This window comes from Polypterus senegalus, chromosome 9 (genome assembly GCF_016835505.1).
Source record: "Polypterus senegalus isolate Bchr_013 chromosome 9, ASM1683550v1, whole genome shotgun sequence".
Lineage (NCBI taxonomy): Eukaryota > Metazoa > Chordata > Cladistia > Polypteriformes > Polypteridae > Polypterus > Polypterus senegalus.
In genome coordinates this window covers 42,350,954-42,373,784 of record NC_053162.1, presented here as the reverse complement: position 1 = coordinate 42,373,784, position 22,831 = coordinate 42,350,954, and the positions used below count along the sequence as shown (strand labels likewise).

Sequence of the window (22,831 nt, the reverse complement as noted above, 5' to 3'; positions counted from 1 at the left end):
TTACTGTTGTCCAGCATTGGTCTCCATAGACACCCATTCTATCAGAACCTTTGTTACAGTCATATGAAAAAGTTTGGGATCCCCTCTTAATTTTTGGGGTTTTTGTTTATCATTGGCTGAGCTTTCAAAGTAGCAACTTCCTTTTAATATATGACATACCTTAAGGAAACAGTAATATTTCAGCAGTGACATTAAGTTTATTGGATTAACAGAAAATATGCAATATGCATCACAACAAAATTAGACAGGTGCATAAATCTGGGCACCCAACAGAGATATTACATCAATACTTAGTTGAGCCTCCTTTTGCAAATATAACAGCCTCTAGACGCCTCCTATAGCCTTTGATGAGTGTCTGGATTCTGGATGGAGGTATTTTTGACCATTCTTCTATATAAAATCTCTCCAGTTCAGTTAAATTTGATGGCTGCCGAGAATGGACAGCCTGCTTCAAATCATCCCATAGATTTTCAATGATATTCAAGTCAGGTGACTGTGACAGCCATTCCAGAACATTGTACTTCTCCCTCTGCATGAATGCCTTTGTAGATTTTGAACTGTGTTTTGGGTCATTGGCTTGTTGGAATATCCAACCCCTGCGTAACTTCAGCTTTGTGACTGATGGTTGAACATTATCCTGAAGAATTTGTTGATATTGAGTTGAATTCATCCGATCCTCGACTTTAACAAGGGCCGCAGTCCCTGAACTAGCCACACAGCCCCACAGCATGATGGAACCTTTACCAAATTTGACAGTAGGTAGCAGGTATTTTTCTTGGACTGCGGTGGTCTTCTAACACCACGCAAAACGCTTTTTGTTATGACCAAATAACTCAATTTTTGTCTCATCAGTCCAAAGCACTTTGTTCCAAAATTAATCTGGCTGGTCTAAATGAGCATTTGCATACAACAAGCGACTCTGTTTTTGGCGTGAGTGCAGAAAGGGCTTCTTTCTTATCACCCTGCCATACAGATGTTCTTTGTGCAAATTGTGCTGAATTGTAGAACGATGTACAGATACACCATCTTGCAGGACTTTGGAGATGATCTGTGGGTTGTCTGTAACTATTCTCACAATCCTGCGCATATGCCGCTCCTGTATTTTTCTTGGCCTGCCAGGTTTAACAGCAACTGTGCCTGTGGCCTTCCATTTCCTGATTCCATTCCTTACAGTTGAACCTGACAGTTTAAACCTCTGAGATAGCTTTTTGTAGCCTTCCCCTAAACCATGATACTGAACAATCTTTATTTTCAGATCTTTTGTGAGTTGCTTTGAGGATCCCATGCTGTCACTCTTCAGAGGAGAGTCAAAGGGAAGGAAGCACCACTTGCAACTGACCACCTTAAATACCTTGAAGTCCAAGGCTTAACAAGCTAATCCAACCAATTTGGTGTTGCAAGTAATCAGTATTGAGCAGTTACATGCATTCAAATCAGCAAAATTACAAGGGTACCCACATTTTTTCACAGCCAGTTTTTCACATTTGATTTAATTTCATACAACTACATACCGCTTCACTAAAAACTTTGTTCGGAAAACACCCCATTACTCAGATGGAGGAAATGAAAGACATACCACTTATCTTTTTGTTTTTGTTGAAAGTAGAGTAAATTATTATGCAGGTTCAAACTTTTTCATATGACTGTATCTCTGTGAGATTACGAGATTAAATATTTTTGAACGCCATGGGGCAAGTAACATATAAAACAAAAATCATTTTCGGGTGGATGATTACCTTTAATTAAGCTTAAATGACAGAGGGCTTCAAAATTATATAGGAAGTTAGTGTAGTGAATGCCAGCTGTTACTTTAAAATGAGTTCTTTAGCAACAAAATGGGGCATTGATGGAATCTGGTTAAGTGGTATAGTAAATTCTGCACAAATTTTATGAAGCATAGTATAACACAAGGAACTATAGACAAATGGACTAGTTTAACCATGATGGGAGCATAATTTTGGGCATCTCTGAATTTCAAAGTGTCATAATCATTAAAATGTTACATTAATAAATGAGCTGTGATGGCCTGAATGATCTGTTCTTTGCTTCACTTCCCTTGTTTCGTAAACACTTAATGAGGAGGCACTTCTTTCCTGAGAGAGCTGCAGATGAGTAGAAATGGCTGCCAAGTCCTGTTGTTGTAGCTAACATACCATCCACTTTTAGGAAGAGGAGGATGAAATCCTTAGATCAAGGTATTGGTACACAAAATTGACACCTGGTGTTTGCTATCATTCTGATGTTATTAAGTAAAACTAACAATAACATCACTAAAACAGATAAAAATTGAAAAGGCCATTTTTGTCTCAAAGGTTTTTGTCCATGCTGTTTATTAATTTCAGATCATTTTCTAAAAGATTGCAAATCACAGTGAAACACTAAAAAAGCGTAAATCTTTTCTGTTCAGAAACGTGCAGTTTATCAGCTGAGAGCCATGTTTCTTTGACAAAAGCATGAGGAAAACCAAGAGCACCTGAAGAAAACACCAAACCTGCCTAACTTGTTTGTTTGAACAGGTAATGTCAAACTGTTTTTTAAAAGTTATGAACTTGTATAAGGTAAGCCAAATTACTGAAAATAGAGACTGGAAGTCCTGCCAAAATAAAAATAAATATGGCAAAATATTCAAGTGCTGCCCGAAGCAGAGAAGTTAGAAAAGGACTAACCCCATGAGATCACAAAGGGAATTATCACAATGATTGATAATATCAGCGCCCTTGAAAATGTACATTTTCCCCAACCACATAAGACTCTTAATTTATACAAATGAAATTTACTGAGGTATACAATTTTTATATTATCATGTGTGTTCTCCAAAGAAGGAAATATGCCACTTGATGGAATAAGGGATCTGGAGATTAACCATAGTTGTTATGGCTTGTCACTACGGACAATTTTGTGTAAGCCAAGATACACTGAACAGAATCAATCAGAATCTTGTAAGCAAGAATCTAAAGCCAGCAACATTACATCTTAAAAATCACACTCAAAGGCTTTTGTTTTGGATCCATAATCTTGGACAACTGCATTTTTATACCATCTCATAGATAATGCAATGCACCACACTTAGCAACATTAATCAAGCTATTGAGGAAATGGTGCACCCATGAGCAACAGCATGGAGTAGCAATTTAAAATGAAATAATTACAACTATTAGAAAAATAAATTACAATTGAAGAATCAGATTCCTTGTCACAAAAAACTCAAATGGACATAAAGAGAGTTGCAAATGACAAAAGGCAAAGCAAAGATGAAATTATTGAAAATGATTACATTATAATATTGTGTTAGTTGAACTAGCTTAAAAAATACATATCATCTAATTTTTTTGATTTCTTATGTTTTTTATCACCATAACATAATATATACCGTACAAACTGGTCTAACATTCAGTTCGAATGTCTGTCTGTCTATCTGTAGCAGGCATAAGTCAAGAACAGAATAGAGAAGTCAGATCTCCTACAATGTTCCTCTGATTCCTTAGTAAATAAGCAGCAAAGCCTGGCTAACTGATGACCATCAGCTGGGCATGTGTTAGTTGGAAATGAAAATGACCATGAAGGACAGCAATATGGAGCAGAACAACAGTAGGCAGCACATCTCCACCCCTTCACTGAAAATGTCTTTGATTCATTGATGGGTTTCTTTGATCAAGAACAACCAGCTGGGGATCTGCTGGTTGGCAAATTAAAATATCGTGTGCACCAACTCAAATCTTTTTGCACTAGTTTCTTAAATTTTGGGGTACTTTTTCACTTTGTGAGGTTTTTTGAAATTTATTTGTGCTTATTCTTTGCATTTTTGTGTCATCTTCACAATGATGTAACTGTGTTGTATTATGCTTTGAGTCTCTGGAGTCATTGGTTATTCATCATTTAATGGCATGTCTAAAGATGTGTTATTTAAGATCAAAGGTGATGTAGTATGACATGTCAGAACTTACTTATACACTCAATGAAAGACACCTTCACAAAAAGAAATAATTCAGGGTGGCTTTATATACGGAAAAGAGGATCACAATCCAACATTCCTGACAATGATTTCTGTTTGTGGTAATATCGAAGTTTGTCTGTTTGATCAACCCCACCTTGTCCTATGTCTATGATCCCTGCTTGTGTCTAGACCTCTCCCTCCTGAGTAAATTAATTAATAAAGTGGCCATGGATTCTGTCTTTCTCACTTGTTGAATACCCTTTTTCTAGTCATATAAAAGTGCAAAAAGGGACAATGGCAAGCTGCATAACAAATTATCATGAACATTTCTTGGTAAGAAATCAACAAGGTTTGGTTAACGTGGGACATGATAGTCACCAACTAATATAACAATGAAGGGGTGCAATGTGGAGCAGAAGACAAATGAGCAACACAAACCTACTGAAATTATTGAATTTATAAGTAAGACACCTCCAAGGTTTGCTTGACCCAAGAAGAATAGTGAATTAACCTAAAATACGGGTATATTGGGATATGTGAGGAAAAGTGGAGTACCCAGATAAAAACTCCAGCAAACACAGTAAATACATGCACACTCCAAATAGAAAAGGTGATGAATCTACACCCAAAATAATGATCCATCAGGCTATGAATTGCACCCTGTATTATGTTCAGTTCAAGCTCACTAAAAAAATGATTTACTAATATTTTTAGCAAAACCACACATAATAAGAGAGACCATTAATTACTTTTCATGTACAACAATGTAAAAAGAAAAAATGACTTTGAAAACAATTTTTCTAACAAAAAATAAAGTTTCCATAATCCCACACCTTCACATTCTTTTGTAAACACACATACTAAACAGTACATGGCATTAGTCAAAATGTGGATACATCTGAAAGAAAAAAAATGAATTTATTTAATTTGTAATGACTGATTGAGAAGTGCTCTCAACTAGAAAACAACAAAACACTGCCACTCTGCTTTTCACTTACAGTAGGCTGTGAACAAAACTGTGATTAAAATGTCTGAGTATTTTTAACAAACTGCATAGTATAAAATAAACGTTAAAAAACACACAAACTGATGAATACTGCAGTGATATGCAACATGTAGATGCCATTGCATAAGTCAGATACTACTTAGCTTGACTGAATGTGCTTTCTTATCCAGTATTGTTGCACAACCTAGAGGTACCTGAAGGGTTTAAAACATGGCAAGGTTCTTTTAAGGAAAATATTTAGTAAAGAACTGCTCAGGTGAAAACTCACAAACCATGTGTACTTGCAAGCCAGTAGAACAGTAGTTATACCATGTAGATCCAATCATTTGCCTGAAATGGCCTGCTGGATCTCTTGGATTAAAGGGAAGGTGTTTGAGAAAGTGGCCTGATACCTGCATGACATAATGGAGCTTGCCTTAGATAAATGCATTATCAGTTTGTGGTATGGGTCCAGTGGGGATGAAACAGAGTCTCAATGGCAATTGTCAACTGAATTAATAAGAAAACCCCTTTCTATTACAGGAGAACACAACAGACTGTAAAACATGTACTCTTCCACTTGGTAAAATATGGAGAGGGGGCATCCTGGTACTTTCATTAAGACCACAGGCAGCTCCACCATATTTGAAATTCTAACTTCTTTGACGGCTTCTACACCCTCAATGCAGTCAGCCTCAGTCTACAAGGATAATCTGGAACACTCATTCTCGACTATTTCTGAATAACAACTAGAGAGACAAGGAGTTCAGTGTTCATCTAGACACTGGACTATGTAAATGGACATAGTACATGACTGAACATGACAAGCTGGAGGACTCAAGAGCCCAAGTGCAATAACATGTGAAAGATTCACCAAAACCAAAATTGTAACTCACAAGGCAGGAGCTATAAGTGTCATACAAAAAGACACATTTGAAAATAAAAAAGACTGGCAGTCAGAGAGCACATGAGGAAAGTTTGAGCAAGGAATATGCACCATGTAACAGTAAATACATTGGCTACTGTTTTCCTTATGTAGGCATAATTTTAATCTTTTGACTGAACTAGCATTTAGCAAAAAGGCATATCATAACACTTCACCTTATTTATCATCAAACCAAAGATAATAAATTATGATGTATTATTTTTTGTTTTACTATTTCAATTAGAGCCTGGGTGGGCCTTTATTAAATTTGGCTAGCTATTCGGCTTTCCTCTCCAGTCCTAATGAATTAGGAAAAACGGTGACTCCAAACTTGCCCCATTTAACTGAGCGCACATGCAGGTGACCAGGCCTCCAGTGGAGTGGCGCCCTGTCTGGAGTTGTAGGGATGCCACAGCCTTAAACTGGATCAGGTGGAAAGGGAGTATGGATGAGCTACATATACAGTAAGTATGTTATCATCTTCTCTTATTTTCAATCCATACAGATAGATGATAGATAGATAGATAGATAGATAGATAGATAGATAGATAGATAGATAGATAGATAGATAGATAGATAGATAGATAGATAAGTCTCACAAAGTCAATCTTGCAATGACCATTCTTTAACTGTAACTGCTATTTAAATTCAACTTTAATATGTACTTAAAATTTAGTGAGCATAAGGAAAACACCCTCATGCATTTAATTAAAACATGTTTTTTAAAGGAAAGACTCAGAAATACCATCATTACCTAACATTTAAAACTCACTTTTGTAATAAAACATTTCATTACACTTTTATGCTGAAATGCATTCCTGATGCAATCCTAATACATAGACTAAGAACTTCATTGTATGATGTAACAATTGTTTGACTGTGCATATGACAATAAACTACAAAGTGACTCCCCATTGTCTATGTAAATTGCTTTGAGTAGTTAGAAAAGCACTATATAAATTGAATTAATTATTATTAATAAATCTAAAATATAATGTTTCTGTTTTCATTCATTGAAATGCATGGATCATAATATATAAACACTGAATTTATATGAAGCAAACCTATATAAATTTATCTTGCATTGTAGAAACAATAAACAGAAACACAGTCTACAGTAAACTATGGTTAAATGTTTTTATGATTGGTAAAATTTATGCCTTCACATAAACATGATTGTCTTTATATCACCTGAAACTAAAATGTCTTTTTCCTACAAATAATTCTGCTAAGTGGCTCATTTTTTTATACATTGATAGAACAGAGTCAAATATTGAATAAGATTTTTTTTTATGTGAAAAAGCTTATGATTAACACTTCACTTGAAAACTGTACATTGAATTAGTTTACAAATAAAAGCTATATTTTAACTGCCTAATAAGTGTTACATCTAACCCAATCATTTCTTGGGCTTTTTTTTTCATCACAGATTATAAAGAATTCTGAGAGTATCCTGGCAGTAGTGGACACATGGCAATAATGGACACATGACTCAAACCTACCCAATTAGCTGATCAGTCCATCAAAGGACACCCACCCATGCACTCTCTAATGATAGGCTAATTCTGTATCTCCAGTTTTCCAAAAAGTTCATCTTTGAACTGGAGGGAGAAATCAGAGACACCAGAGAAAACTCTTAGGATCACATGAAAAATCCATGAATTGAGCACCCAGGTGCAAATGGAACCAGAAGTGACACTGGCTGATACTGACAGTGCTATAAATGATATGACAATGTAATTTCCATCATTTGAAATTACTTCAGAATAGTAAAAAATGTAAGAAAGTACTGTGTACCATAATTACAATAGGCAGATTCGCTAATATAATTATTATACATATTGATAAATGCTAAAACGAGATCAAAGGTTGTTTATTCAAGCCATCTGATACATGCTGATCTAAAATCACGCTATATATATATATAGATATAAACATATAAATATACACACTATATATATATATATATATATATATATATATATATATATATATATATATATATATATATATATATATATATATATATATATATATATAAGAAATATCTTTTTTTAATGTAGTTTCCAGGTTCTCCTACTAAGCGGGTATCTCATTACCAGCAGTGCCTTTTATCATCAAAACAACGCCCAAGATCTGCCATCCGGAAACTCTTTCAAATGCAGCAAATATCCAGTCTCCCTCGCGCGCTCTCTATCTCCCTCTGTAAATCTATCGGCAACCCAGAGCCGAAGAAAAACGAGCGCCTCCGAAAGCAGGCGAGACCGCGCGCACATACACTCTGCTGGGCGCTGTCCACCACAGATACCGCCTGAAATCTGCTAGTCCGTCAAGAGAGCCACTGGGCCCGTGCCTGCAGACCCACTGAACTCATTAACGTGTCATGTTATACCTAGCTACTGCACCAACGGAGAATAGAGAACTCGGAATAAAATACCGAATATACCATATGTAAGCAGCAAAATGACACAGAAAGCAAAACGGCAGGAAGGGAGCGTCATACCTCGTTCTCCGATTATGTCAGGAGTACAAGTTATTTTACTGATGCTTTAATATATAATCCGTGCTTTCATGTACATGCATTTTTTTTTGCGAATTGTTTCTCTTTATGACGTTAGTTTCGGAGAAAATAAAAATAATCATAACGCATTAGTAATTAGACGAGGATTTTAGTAAATACAAAAATAAAGACAGCAATTAAGTAGTAAGCTAGTAGATTTAATCAGGTCTCAACGAACATAGTTTGCAAATATGTCATATTTACATACCTTACAACTGGCAAATTAATCGAAACAAGTCCAATTTGAGCAGACATAGATGGACTACTACACATTTACATCTGCTGTTAGGATAGATTCTCACATGCACGAGAAAAGGAACAAAAAACACAATGAGCTGAATTAAATAAATTCACTTAGGTAACCTAATAATGTACGTATGTGTAAACACACGAGAAGCTAATATATTAATATTATTCTTGATTATAATATCAAGTATCATAAGCAAGAAAATTATAGTTATGGCTACATTTATCAATGCTTAATAAGGCCGTAGATGAAACCATCAGTGGGGTGTAACACATAAAAGGAGCTCTGCATTGAAGGAATGTTTGAATATGCTAAAAACAGAATTGTTGTGTTCACTAGAATCATTATAATAATTGCCTCCTTAGTAGCTACTGGTTATCATGCAAGGCAGAATAATTATGGATAAAATATATGCTGAGAATGACTGTAAATAATTAGGCACGCGTTAAAAGTAGATACATACAGATGTATGCGGATAGATAGATAGATAGATAGATAGATAGATAGATAGATAGATAGATAGATAGATAGATAATGTTGACCATAAAATAAAGCTATGGATAGAAACAAAGAATACTGGTATATTTGTTTGTATCCACAATAGGTGCAGAGAAAATGCCACAAATGGTTTCTGAGAACGGATGTGTCAATGCATTAGCATCTTTAATTGGTTATTACCAGAGAAACTCCCTTACACATTAATTGCCAGTGGAGAAGGGATGGGAATATGCTGAAATCTGGTGAGGGGGCTTTTAAATGGCATTGAGTCCTGCATGTCTTAAATCTGTATTACAGTCAGATTTTTTAATAAATGCCAAAGAGCTAACCTGTCAACCTATCAGAGGAGATCAAACATAAAAACTGCAGTGCAAGGAGATAAAAGCCTGGCGTTAGACTTTAATTGACGGTGGTTCGTACAAATGGTCTTTTTATTATTTCTTGTTCTTTTTTCCCCTCGGTGTACACTTGAATACTTCACGCCACGCATACACCCGTCCATCCAGGACACGAAAATCAATCACAGTCAGATTGCACCGCTCGTTTCAGCACCGGCGCCGTGAACAGCACACTCGTCATATTACGTGAAGCAGGGCAGGCAGGTTTTCCTCCCTTTTCCATTTTCCTTATTTTGTGTAAAAGCTCGTTTGGGATTAAACCACAAACTATTATCCATATGGACATCTGAACTCGATCGACGTTCAGATATAACCATTCCTTGATAAATATGGCGGACCTAAGCGTTAACAAACCAAGCCGAGGAGGAAAAAAAAAATCACAGCCCATCTGAGAAGCAGAAAGGTGTCAAAGCGGAGCACTTACTTCATTTGCTTTACGATGGTGCTCTTTCCTGATTCCCCTGCCCCTGTAAGGAAAAAAAAAAAACAAAATAAAAGGGCCGTCAATAGAATATTGTAAGGAGATAAAGGAGATTACACACCAAGAAGCAGCTGTGCCTAATGGATGCAGAGGGGCTGCTATCTCGCCCAACGGATGGGGGGAGGAAGAGGCACGAAGAGCTGCATTTGGGGAAAAAGAATGGAGATATATAGCTCACCTAACAGGAGTAATTTTACATCCTTTGCCGCCGTGATACCGTCTTCTTTCAGGTTTTTCTCGATTGCCTTGCTCCTTTCCAAGGCGGCTCTCTCCTCAGCACTCAGTGTACATCCCATGGCGAACAGACCTCGGCTCTCTCTCTCCCGATATGTATTCAGGCAGCGCAGAAAAAACGAGCGATCCCCCTTCTCCTTCTTTCTCCTTTTTTATATTTTCCCTTCACCTCCTTCGTCGCTGTCGCTTCTTCCTTTCTTTTTTGCTGGCGAACTAACACATCAGAAGCACTATGAGGCTGCAGTCGGTCCGGGGCTAAGAGGGCTGGGCAAGCGCTCGGGGGTCGGTCTGCCGAAGTGTGCGGGCTGGGGGTCTCTAATGGGCGGCGGCGATGGCTGCGAACGATCGCATCGTTCAGCTGGTCACAATGGAGAGGAAAGAGGGAGAGTGCGCCAGGATCAGAGCTCGCTGGCTGGCTGGCTTGCCGACTGACGTCACGAGTGGAGCGAGCATGCGTGCTTGTTAAAGAACGCGCGCGCAACCCCGCGCTACTTCCAGTGTGCACACGCAAAACGTCAGGGTCGTCTTAACTTTTTTACTTTGGTTTTCTTAATTTTGGAATTCCACTGCCAAAAGGAGTGAATTGATTGAAAAGAAACCGAGACCATTTGATTTTGTAAAATACCTCTTAATGACAGAGGCCAAGCATGGAGTGCGGTTTCGTGCGCGTTGTAGTTATATATGTGAGGTCTGCGTGCTTTCGCTCTGTTTAGTCGACTAAGATCGCTGGCGATGTTAGACACGGATTTTGGTTAACCTTGTATAAGACACTCACACAGGTTCCATTTGGAATCCACTATTAAAACAATTCTGTATGTTCTTCATGTCCAAAGAAACTCATCCACACACGGGTAGAACGTCCAAAATCTAGACGCCCAACTACTTAGGGAGGATTTCGAGATCATTAGATCAGGTCTTGTGTGAGTTTTGTTTTGGTATGCTTGTTTCTTCCTAATCTAAAAACGTGGATATTGGGTAAACCGGTGCATAACCCTATCCTGTGACGACTTGGTATTTTGTATTTCCCCTTAGTGCTGCTTTGACAGATTCAATTTTACATCGTCTCTCCACTGGAATAAACTGAATCCAAAAATGGATGGATGGACCTTTAAAATCTATTTGTTTTTCCCTCTTTAAGTGACACACCAGCCATCTCTGTTTTAATGAGTGAAAATCAAATACATTTTATGCCTTGAATTTATTGTTACAGAACCTTTTATTTAATTCCAGTAGAACGTAAATGTTAAAGAACGTTTCTGCGTGGCACAAATCCTCAGATGTCACTATTGGTTATGTTATGCTAATGTCGCATACAGATCATGCCCCCAGTCTACTGTAATTTACACTATTGTCATGAAGCTTAAAATTTTTCTGAAGAACACCTTCTACAAGAGTGTGAAAAATGAAGCTTGCCTTTTATTTGAACTTTGCAATTATATAAGGAGATCATTGCAGTTTTCATTAATGTTGCTTGTCCCTTATTCATTTTTATCAGGACACAAGTGACTGGGGAAAAGATGGGCTGATATATCACCTTTGTTATCCCCAACAAACTTCTGATCTTCATCAGGTCCGTCATACTAAATTAGCATTGTTTTCTTGCATTGACTCTCTCAATATTTTCCAGGCTCTTAAAATTTTTGTTGGAGATTAGTGAACAAGGTTTTTAAAATTACTAAACATCTTGAACTAGTAAACCTGAATTTCGTGCAGTGCATAGTCATGCACCATTTACTTGGTCTTGATGGTCAGCCCAAACTGGTTAATGCTTTTTATGTATGATCACCTATGCAGTTCTGAGTTGGTAAAAATGATATACAAAACTGAACTACTAAACAAATGTGAGAAAAAGATTCTCCAATAAATTTACAGGCTGTCACAGGAAAGAGGAGAGGATTGAATCATATGTCATATGCCAGAAGTAAAGTGTCTTCAGGAGTAACTCCTTAAGAGATGGATGAAAGGCGTTGAAGAAAACCTCCAAAAGCTGAGGGTAAAAGGACGTTTAAGACTGGTGTAGGACCAAAGTGCATGGAGGAGGGCAGTGGAAGAGGCCCGAATTCTACAAGGGTTTTAGCATTGTGGAACAGCAGTTATACCGGACAACGGTTTTTTCAGAATTTTTGCTTCCCGAAAATACTTTGGTGAATGTGACAGATAGATTCAAGCTGAACACATGATTTTGAATTGACTATTTCACACTTGGAGAAATATGACATTAATGTTTATTGAATTTTGCATGTTTAACCACTTAATGATGCTCTGAGCTAAAATGTTTTGCTGCTGTTTTCAATATACTCAGCATCTCATGCTTCAAATTTCAATGTCCAACATTGACAGATTCCACTTGCCCTGATACTGCTTGTCCATCATTGCAATTTTCTGGTGAAACCTTTTACCATGTTTGTCATTGACTGCACCAAGATTAGCCAGGTAAATGTGAATGCAGATAAAGAAACTTTATATTCATAGGTCTGAATCGCAATCTGATTATTTGGATAGTTACCTACCAGGTAACGCTTGTGGTTGGCTGGCCAGTCGGCTAACATACTCTACATCCACTCAGCTGTGAGAAGTAGATCATAGATATGTAAATACACTACCTGCCAAACGCCAACTGGCCAACTAAACACCAGCATTAGCTGGTAGGTAACCATCCAAATAATCAGATTGCGATTCAGACCTATGAATGCAATACTCTGATCTTCACCCTTTCAGCACTGTGGTGCAACGTCATAGGCTTTCACTCAAGCACTGACATCCAAAGTTCGATCCCCGTAAAGCAGTTATTGTATCACATATTTATATAAATTGTAAGAAAATAGACACACAAGGAAAAAGGTTTGCGGATCCACCTCATATGTTGTCAACAGCAATTATCTCTCTCAAAAAATGCCAGAGTGATGGCTGGTGTGGACTCCAAAATGGGACTGACTTGTAAGATGAAGTGGATGGGTTTTATAGGTGCTTAGCAGGAAGAGGCGGGTCCATGATGGATGGGGCGGAAATGAGGTCAGCAGGGAGGCTTGATCAGAAAGAAAGTGCGGGAGCTGGAAGTGTTTTAGTTGGGCTTCCCTTCTGGCGATCTGTAGGAGAGGGAGAAGAGACATTAGTGTACTTTGTCAACCCCTAACGTTTGTGTAATAATATATACAGTGGTGTGAAAAACTATTTGCCCTCTTCCTGATTTCTTATTCTTTTGCATGTTTGTCACACAAAATGTTTCTGATCATCAAACACATTTAAGCATTAGTCAAATATAACACAAGCAAACACAAAATGCAGTTTTTAAATGATGGTTTTTATTATTTTTTTATTATTTAGGGAGAAAAAAAATCCAAACCTACATGGCCCTGTGTGAAAAAGTAATTGCCCCCTTGTTAAAAAATAACCTAACTGTGGTGTATCACACCCGAGTTCAATTTCCATAGCCAACCCCAGGCCTGATTACTGCCACACCTGTTTCAATCAAGAAATCACTTAAATAGGAGCTGCCTGACACAGAGAAGTAGGCCAAAAGCACCTCAAAAGCTAGACATCATGCCAAGATCCAAAGAAATTCAGGAACAAATGAGAACAGAAGTAATTGAGATCTATCAGTCTGGTAAAGGTTATAAAGCCATTTCTAAAGCTTTGGGACTCCAGCGAACCACAGTGAGAGCCATTATCCACAAATGGCAAAAACATGGAACAGTGATGAACCTTCCCAGGAGTGGCCGGCCGACCAAAATTACCCCAAGAGCGCAGAGACGACTCATCCGAGAGGTCACAAAAGACCCCAGGACAACGTCTAAAGAACTGCAGGCCTCACTTGCCTCAATTAAGGTCAGTGTTCACGACTCCACCATAAGAAAGAGACTGGGCAAAAACGGCCTGCATGGCAGATTTCCAAGACGAAACCACTGTTAAGCAAAAAGAACATTAGGGCTTGTCTCAATTTTGCTAAGAAACATCTCAATGATTGCCAAGACTTTTGGGAAAATACCTTGTGGACTGATGAGACAAAAGTTGAACTTTTTGGAAGGCAAATGTCCCGTTACATCTGGCATAAAAGGAACACAGCATTTCAGAAAAAGAACATCATACCAACAGTAAAATATGGTGGTGGTAATGTGATGGTCTGGGGTTGTTTTGCTGCTTCAGGACTTGGAAGGCTTGCTGTGATAGATGGAACCATGAATTCTACTGTCTACCAAAAAATCCTGAAGGAGAATGTCTGGCCATCTGTTCGTCAACTCAAGCTGAAACAATCTTGGGTGCTGCAACAGGACAATGACCCAAAACACACCAGCAAATCCACCTCTGAATGGCTGAAGAAAAACAAAATGAAGACTTTGGAGTGGCCTAGTCAAAGTCCTGACCTGAATCCAATTGAGATGCTATGGCATGACCTTAAAAAGGCGGTTCATGCTAGAAACCCCTCAAATAAAGCTGAATTACAACAATTCTGCAAAGATAAGTGGGCCAAAATTCCTCCACAGCGCTGTAAAAGACTCATTACAAGTTATTGCAAACGCTTGATTGCAGTTATTGCTGCTAAGGGTGACCCAACCAGTTATTTGGTTCAGGGGGCAATTACTTTTTCACACAGGGCCATGTAGGTTTGGATTTTTTTTCTCCCTAAATAATAAAAACCATCATTTAAAAACTGCATTTTGTGTTTACTTGTGTTATATTTGACTAATGGTTAAATGTGTTTGATGATCAGAAACATTTTGTGTGACAAACATGCAAAAGAATAAGAAATCAGGAAGGGGGCAAATAGTTTTTCACACCACTGTATATATATATTTTTTACGTTTAATTGCATGATTTTCTGAGATTAATCGCAGACAATCAGAACAATCACATTGTTATGTGTAAAATTCAATACTGAACTCAAAAGTACTGTACTGCATGTATTTGGTTTGCAAGCACTTTAAACAAATAAGGAGTTTTTTAACAGCTATTCCCTTTACATAATAGCAGTTAAAATATTTATTGTAAATCTCAACTTAAACATTAATGTAATCAACTCAAATATAAAAGCAAAGCTATTTGCCACTGCCAGGGCATTAACGATTTATTTTGTTATAGAAAAACAAGTTACCCTCAGAGTCCAAAGCCATGATCACAACATTATAACAGGCACCTTCTGAGCAACAGCAAGTTAACATTTCTAAATCTGTTTTCTTTTTTTATCTGAACAGATACCAGCAGAAACATTTTCTTTTATCAGGGAGCAGCATAAACAGTCTATGTTCAGTAACAACTCTTTGAGGGCTAATATTTTTCCAAAAAACTCAGTTTTCTGAAAAGCACACAAAGCAATGGTTTCACACAATAAATCAACATAAAAGCCTGTTACTGCCTGTTGTCCCTGCTGTCGCTGACTGTTTGCAGTTTGTGGCAGTAGTGGCTACGCGGAGCCAGCAGTCATATTTTTGCTCAATGGCCAGCAGGAATGCATGGTAGGCTGGCTGCCTGGCGAGACAGGTGCGCGGGGGTGGCAGTTGCAGTGAGATGCAATATGGTCTGTCCTCCAAGGCGAACGTTGCCATAGGTGCATCAGCTACACAAATGTGTTTAGCACCACAATCAGCTGGGGACCGATCAGCTGATGCCGGTACCTCACTTTTGTTTTCAATATACATCTCCAGATCACTTGCATCAAAATCTGACAAATCGGAGTCCAACAAATCAGAGTCAGATTCAGCGATAAAACAAAAAAAGTCATCCATGGATTATTTTACTTTGAGCATTCACTTTGGTATCTCTCCACATTTTAGAAGCTGTTTGCTCTTCGCTACTCATGCACACTCAGAGAATCGAGGTCAAATCAACAAAGCTCACTCTCCATCTAGCAAAAGTGTATCGAAAAGCACTGTAACAAGATGATCACTATTGATCAGTAGCCAGACTGAGGCTTTCAAAATAATAATAAGAAGAAAAACTGTTAACGGGTGATAAAATAATTGTCACCGTTAATTAATTAATGCGTTAACGTGATAATAACAGGTTAACTTGCCCAACCCTAATCCTTATATATAATTTGATACTATCCATATGTATGGTGTTCGCGTCAATACCTCGACTCAATATAAGTTAGAACAATGCAATGGGACTCTGCCTCTGTAGTTAGAACATAACGTGGCACACGCGGACGCAGTAGCGCATGATTGGCTAAGAATGTTCGAATGCTTCAGTGACGCCGCTGGACGGCCGAGTATAGTAAGTCGGTGTTGGTTCAAGCAGATAACAGTAAGTTCGGTTGGTTTTTGGAACGTTGGTTTGGTGGGGCGTACTTTCCAGGACTAACATCATCGACCTACTTAAATCCTTCGACAGCTCCGGAACTTGCCATTTGCTTGGTATGTCGAAATCTATCTTTGGGCTGTTCGGTTTTGGCATCCGTCCTTCTGACATCTATTGGCAAACTGAGTAATGGCGGCTGGGTAATAACAACGGTCATTGTTTAAATTTTAGCCGATCTCAGATCTAAAATGACCACACCAACATAATTATTACTCTGACTCTGATTAGTGTCGTAAAATACTGTTTGTTTTGAAAATTTGTTTGCTGGAAAAAATCAAATGAGGTGCGCCGAAGAGCTGAGTTCACGTTTCGCAGCCCCATTTAAACAGGAAGCTCTTCATTACATCGGCCGAAAAGGTCTATTTTAAGCACAAATCAGTGCCATGATAACAAAATCATTCCAAGGACTTAAAAAAACAAATAATTCTTTGCAGAGAAAGTACGAATTTCACAAACGTAGAATTTGTAGCCCGATTCGATCGGGCTCCCAGTCGCTAGTATATATATATATACAGTATAATGTGGTTTATATGCAGCTTCTTTCTGCCCCATTTTCAGATCTTTGAACCGCTTCTCATTAATGACACATCTGATTTGTGGATTAACAAAAAAGCCTTTTGTGGAGACATCTGTCTCAAATATTATAGTCTTCACCTTCCTTGTTCTTCACTTTAAAATTGTTTCATCAGTCCAAGTTTTATATGTACAGTAGAAGAGGCAAAAATATCTTTTTTGGGTGTGTCATTGACAAGTGGCTTATGTGGCACACTTTTTTACCCTGGAATCAACAGCTTATGGAGCGGGTACTTCTTTTTAGCGTTAATCCTTCCTTAAAAAGTCCTTCCCTAAAACCTGAACACTAATATTACCACTGTGACATCTTTAAATAGCATTTGTGAACAGATAGATAGATAGACAACCTAGAGGTACCTGAAGGGTTTAAACACAGCAAGGTTCTTTATGGAAAATATTTAGTAAAGAACCACTCAGGTGAAAACACAAACCATGTGTACTTGCAAGCCAGTAGCACAGTAGTTACACCATGTATATCCAATCATTTGCCTGAAATGGCCTGCTGGAACACCTAGATTAAAGGGAAGGTGTTTGAGAAAGTGGCCTGATACCTGCATGACATAATGGAGCTTGCCTTCACTAGATAAATGCATTATTAGTTTGTTGCATGGGTCCAGTAGGGATGAAACAGAGTCTCAATGGCAAATGTCAACTGAATTAATAAGAAGACCCCTTTCTATTGCAGGGGAACACAACAGACTGCAACACATGTACTCTTCCACTTGGTAAAATATTCAGAGGGAGCATCCTGGTACTTTCATTAAGAGTACAGGCATCTCCACCATATTTGAAATTCTAACTTCTTTGAAGGCTTCTACACCCTCAATGCGGTCAACTACAAGCTACAAGGTTAATCTGGAACACTAATTCTCGACTATCTCTGAATAACAACTAGAGTGATAAGGAGTTCAGTGTTCATCTAGACACAAGCTGGAGGACTCAAGAGCCCAGGTGTGATAACATGTGAACGATTCACCAAAACCAAAATTTTAACACACAATGCTGGAGCTATAAGTGTCATACAAAAAGACACATTTGAAAATAAAAAAGATTGGCAGTCAGAGAGCACATGAGGAGAATTTGAGCAAGAAATATGCAGCATGTAACGGTAAAATATTGGCTACTGTTTTCCTTATGTAGGCATAATTTTAATCTTTTGACTGAACTAGCACTTAGCAAAAAGGCATATCATAACACTTCACCTTATTTATCATCAAACCAAATATAATAAATTATAATGTATTTTTTGTTTTACTATTTCAATTAGAGCCTGGGTGGGCCTTTGTTGAATTTGGTTAGCTATTCTGCTTTCCTCTCCAGTCCTAATGAATTAGGAAAAACGGTGACTCCAAACCTGCCCCATTTAACTGAGCGCACATGCAGGTGACCAGGGGCCTCATGTATAACGCCGTGCGTAGAACTCGCACTATAACATGGCGTAAGCACAAAAGCCGAAATGAGCTTACACACAGAAAAATCCAGATGCAGGAATCTGTGCGCACTCCAACTTCCACGCTCTTCCGCTACATAAATCCCGATCAGCGTGAAAACTAACGCCGTGCACGCGCATTATGTAACGCCCCAACTCCTCCCAGAATTACGCCTATTTGAATATGCAAATCAATATAAATCGCCCTTAAGTGCAGCCTTCTGTGAAAAGACAATGGGAAAAGCACGGGGAAAATATAAGAATTTCAGCGAATACCAAGTGGAGGCAAAGGAAAAACATACTATTTGTTCAAATAAACTGTGGTATAATCAACAAAAGGAAGTTGATCAAGTGACATAGCATGCTGGAGAAACTTGAAAGCTCACATTCACAAATCGCACAGTGCCGGAAATAAAAAAGAAGTCACATATCAAAGTCGCCGTGAAAAGCCGAGTTGTAAGCCCACTGTCTGAGTGTCATATGAAAGCTTATTAGGGTACAGAGAAAAAAGGCACACAGTGAGGAAAAAGCACGAAATGTCAACTTCAATCTCGACATTTCCACTTTAATCATGTAGTTTATTTTGTCATTAAAGTAGAACATCATAAACTTCATCTTAAAATCGTTTAATTAACCAGTTTCTCAAATCACATCGTAATTAAAGTAGCACGTTAAATGCTTTGTTTTGTATTTGATCTTCTATGTGTGTGAATCACTACTTGCTTTTTAAACCGGCTCTCTTCCTCCAACTGGACACAGAGTCCATTACATTTGTGATATTACAGTTCTCTGAATAACTAAAATACTGAGATGTATACGTGATATCATTTTCATGATGATAGGAGTTAAAGCACGTTATTAAACATGTGTTTCACTTCGATGAAATAATTTATTGCAGCAGTACAATCAGGGGCGGCTCTAGGCTTGTGGTGGCACTGGGCAGAGGAAGAATCGGTGGCTCCTTCGCCCGCCCGTCAGTAATGTAGCTTATGCACAGTGGATGGCTGCATAGCCGCCTCGTGCTCATGACACAAGCATTTAACTTTTGCCAAATTTGTCGCTGTGTTTTTAGCTGTGTTGTTATTTTCTTTCTGTTTTATATTCAATATATATTGGCGTAGCCGTCACTGCAGTCAGTGCTTTTTTTTCTCCAAGTAACCGATCGCCATACAATCAGCTCTGTAATAGACGTTAAGCCATCTGTAAGCTTAGCACCGATTCTTCAAAACGCTTAAAGAACATTGAAATGTCTTCGTAGTACATGTTTAATTATTCTATCCTTAACGACACCCCCAGTGAAGAATATAGATTATTTAAATGAAGTTAAAGTTTTATCTGTATAATTTAATAAACATATTTTGCTGAATTTCACCTTATAAATGATATCGTTTCTGTTTCTGAACCGCGAGGTCCGTACAGGAAAGGCTTTAAAACATTTTGCAGTGGCTGAGACAGCGTGTCCTTGAAGCTGTATACCGATAATTCCCTTCCGATCAGCTGCTGCTGTGATTCACACTCAGATACAGTGATATAAATACTGTGAGTGGTGCAGTGAGAGAAATATTGAAAAAGATGATCCGTTGTGGCAACTCCTAACAAGAGGAGCTGAAAGAAGAAGAAGAAGAAGAAGTGAGAGTAACAACGCTAAAGCAGTTATGGTATTTGGAATACTATGGCTGTTCCCTCTACCATTATATTGTTACAAGTTAATTACAATCAGATGCATTACACTAATAAACAATATGCGGTTAGTTTCGGTGTATTTATAAAGCCGCATCAGGAAAATAAGGTGTAACCACACAGGAACAGTAGCACTGCTTTGACGCTGGGTGCTGCCAGTCTGCAAAACCGAGCTGAGAACTTGCGTACGTCAAGGCATGAGGTACCGTGGAAAAGTGCGTGGATTTACGCCAAGTGTAGGTTTTATACATCGCGATTTGAACGTGGAAAAGTTCTTACGCAACATTTCTGTGCGTACGCACCGTTTATACATGAGGCCCCAGGCCTCCAGTGGAGTGGCGCCCTGTCTGGAGTTGTAGGGATGCCACAGCCTTAAACTGGATTAGGTGGAAAGGGAGTATGGATGAGCTACATATACAGTAAGTATGTTATCATCTTCTCTTATTTTCAATCCATACAGATAGATAGATAGATAGATAGATAGATAGATAGATAGATAGATAGATAGATAGATAGATAGATAGATAGATAGATAATACTTTATTTGTCCCTAAGGGGAATTTAAAATTTTATAGAAGCTCAAGAAAAATACAAATATTATATCAAATATGACCCACCCCCATACACATACAACTTCTACGGCTACTGCTGTCAATAACATGCTTATAGGTTGCAGTAAAGTGAGGCAAGAATAAAAAAAAAACAAAAGTCCTCTAATTTCAAAATTAGATTCATGCAAGCTACATATGCAGAACATTAAACGGGCCTTACACTTTAAGACCTGAGATGTACTAAAACCTGTTTTTCAGCTACAAATGTAACATTTTTTCAACTTTATGACCCATATCCACTGAAATTTAGGTTACACAACTCTCTTAATAAATGACATTGAATTATTGGCATTGTTTTGTGTGACAACTCAGATATGAGCAGAGGCACTATGAAAAAGAGAAAGAGGTCACTAAAATACACAAAATAAATAAATAAATATTAGAAGAAGGCTACATAGTAGTAGTTGTAAAACAAAATGAGGAGCCGTAACACAACTGAGGACAGGGGTTAGGCAAAACAAAATCGAAAAAATAAGTTAAAGGTCGGGAACAGGAAATGCAGAAACAAAGGAAACATGGGAATATGCAGCATATATATTTATAAATTCAGTCCTAGCAGGTTACATGACTTCTTCAGGGTCACACACTGAACCATAGGGTGGTATTGAACCAACAATCTTGTGATTTAGTAACAATTGCCACAGCCCCACCAACAGTCTTGGAAATGCCAGGGAATTTATATGCCATCAGAAGAGGCTGTGTCATCTGCTCTTTTTAATGCATTAAATGTAATGAATTCTGGAATAAAGTTTGCTTGTACATTTAGCCTTTGGTTTGGACGTAATCACCTGCCTTGATATCCTAGTAGAGCATATATCACTTAGAGTCTCCAATAATCCTTTTAGAGAAAGAGAGTTCAGATTTTGTTGGTTGAAAGCATTTACTTTTAAACAGAGTACAGCTGAAATATTCTAAGGCTTATTATGTGGCTGGTGCCCATCATTCCCTCTTTACTATCTATTAAATCGTGGTTAACATTAGGGGCAGCAACATTATTATTTTGGGGACAATGCAGAAATGCAAGTGCTTCAGCAGCATACCCTTTAAGTGCCCTTTTAATGAAAGCAGGCACAGATATCTCAGATTTATCAGATAACTGTAGACATGACAACAAAGGCTGAATATTGTCTGATGGACTGTTTGTAATATGATAAGTGCAATAAATACATTTGTTTTATGAATGGACACTTACAGTTAAAGCTTCTAGTGAAGGCACTTTTGTCTTAAATTTCATAATGGCAAGAGAAGATTATATTATTTAACTTGGGAGGGCAGAGCAAAATCAGAGATTCAATCTTAATGCTGGCCCATGAAATGAACTTGATGAAATCACTCAATTCTGCTTGTGGTAAACTGTAGGAATATAAAAAAATATGCCATTTGTTTACTGAAGCTCTTCAACAGAATGGTCTTCACTTTACTCCTTGCTTATTTAAGTGCCCCTTGATTGTGTTTGCTGTGAAAGATACTACATAAAATGAGTTGATTATACCCACTGCTGCAGGACAGGCCACTGGCATGAATAACAGACATAAAAGTAATTGGATAAATGTTGTCTGTTATAATTTTTCTCGAGTTTCTATAATTTTTAAAATTTCCCTCTTGGTACAATTACAGCATTACGTATCTATCTATCTATCTATCTATCTATCTATCTATCTATCTATCTATCTATCTATCTATCTATCTATCTATCTATCATGAAGAGATAGACGATAATGTGTTATCAAGATTAAAACTATTACATATAAAACTTGATTGAAAGAAATAGACAGGGCATGACATGTACACCTTCTGACTTACAAATGTATGGTGCTGCATTTTTATTCTGTAATTTTTATGGCAAGTCTATGTTGACAGTCTATTCCCATGTGGTTTGGCTTTGCTTATCCTTCTGCTGTCTATATTCCCCTCTTTCTCTATTTGTTAGGTCCAGAAAATAAACTTAGTGAGCAATGGAGTGTAGCCATCCAAACTTCAAG

General features: G+C 37.8%; 1 protein-coding gene across 2 annotated transcripts in view; it reads right to left on the bottom strand.

Annotated features, from left to right (window-relative positions):
* The window catches only part of gnao1a (guanine nucleotide binding protein (G protein), alpha activating activity polypeptide O, a), a 347,630-nt gene extending 336,918 nt beyond the window's left edge, over positions 1-10,712 (bottom strand). Inside the window, exons 1-2 of one of the 2 annotated variants that reach the window (XM_039763003.1) lie at positions 10,207-10,712; positions 9,972-10,014 (exon numbers count right to left, since the gene is read on the bottom strand). In XM_039763003.1, the coding sequence (XP_039618937.1) occupies positions 9,972-10,014; positions 10,207-10,324 (161 nt within the window). In that variant the 5' untranslated portion in view covers positions 10,325-10,712. The remainder of the gene's footprint in view (positions 1-9,971; positions 10,015-10,206) is intronic. The other variant, XM_039763002.1, reaches the window with a different exon arrangement.
* Between the last annotated feature and the right edge of the window lie 12,119 nt (positions 10,713-22,831).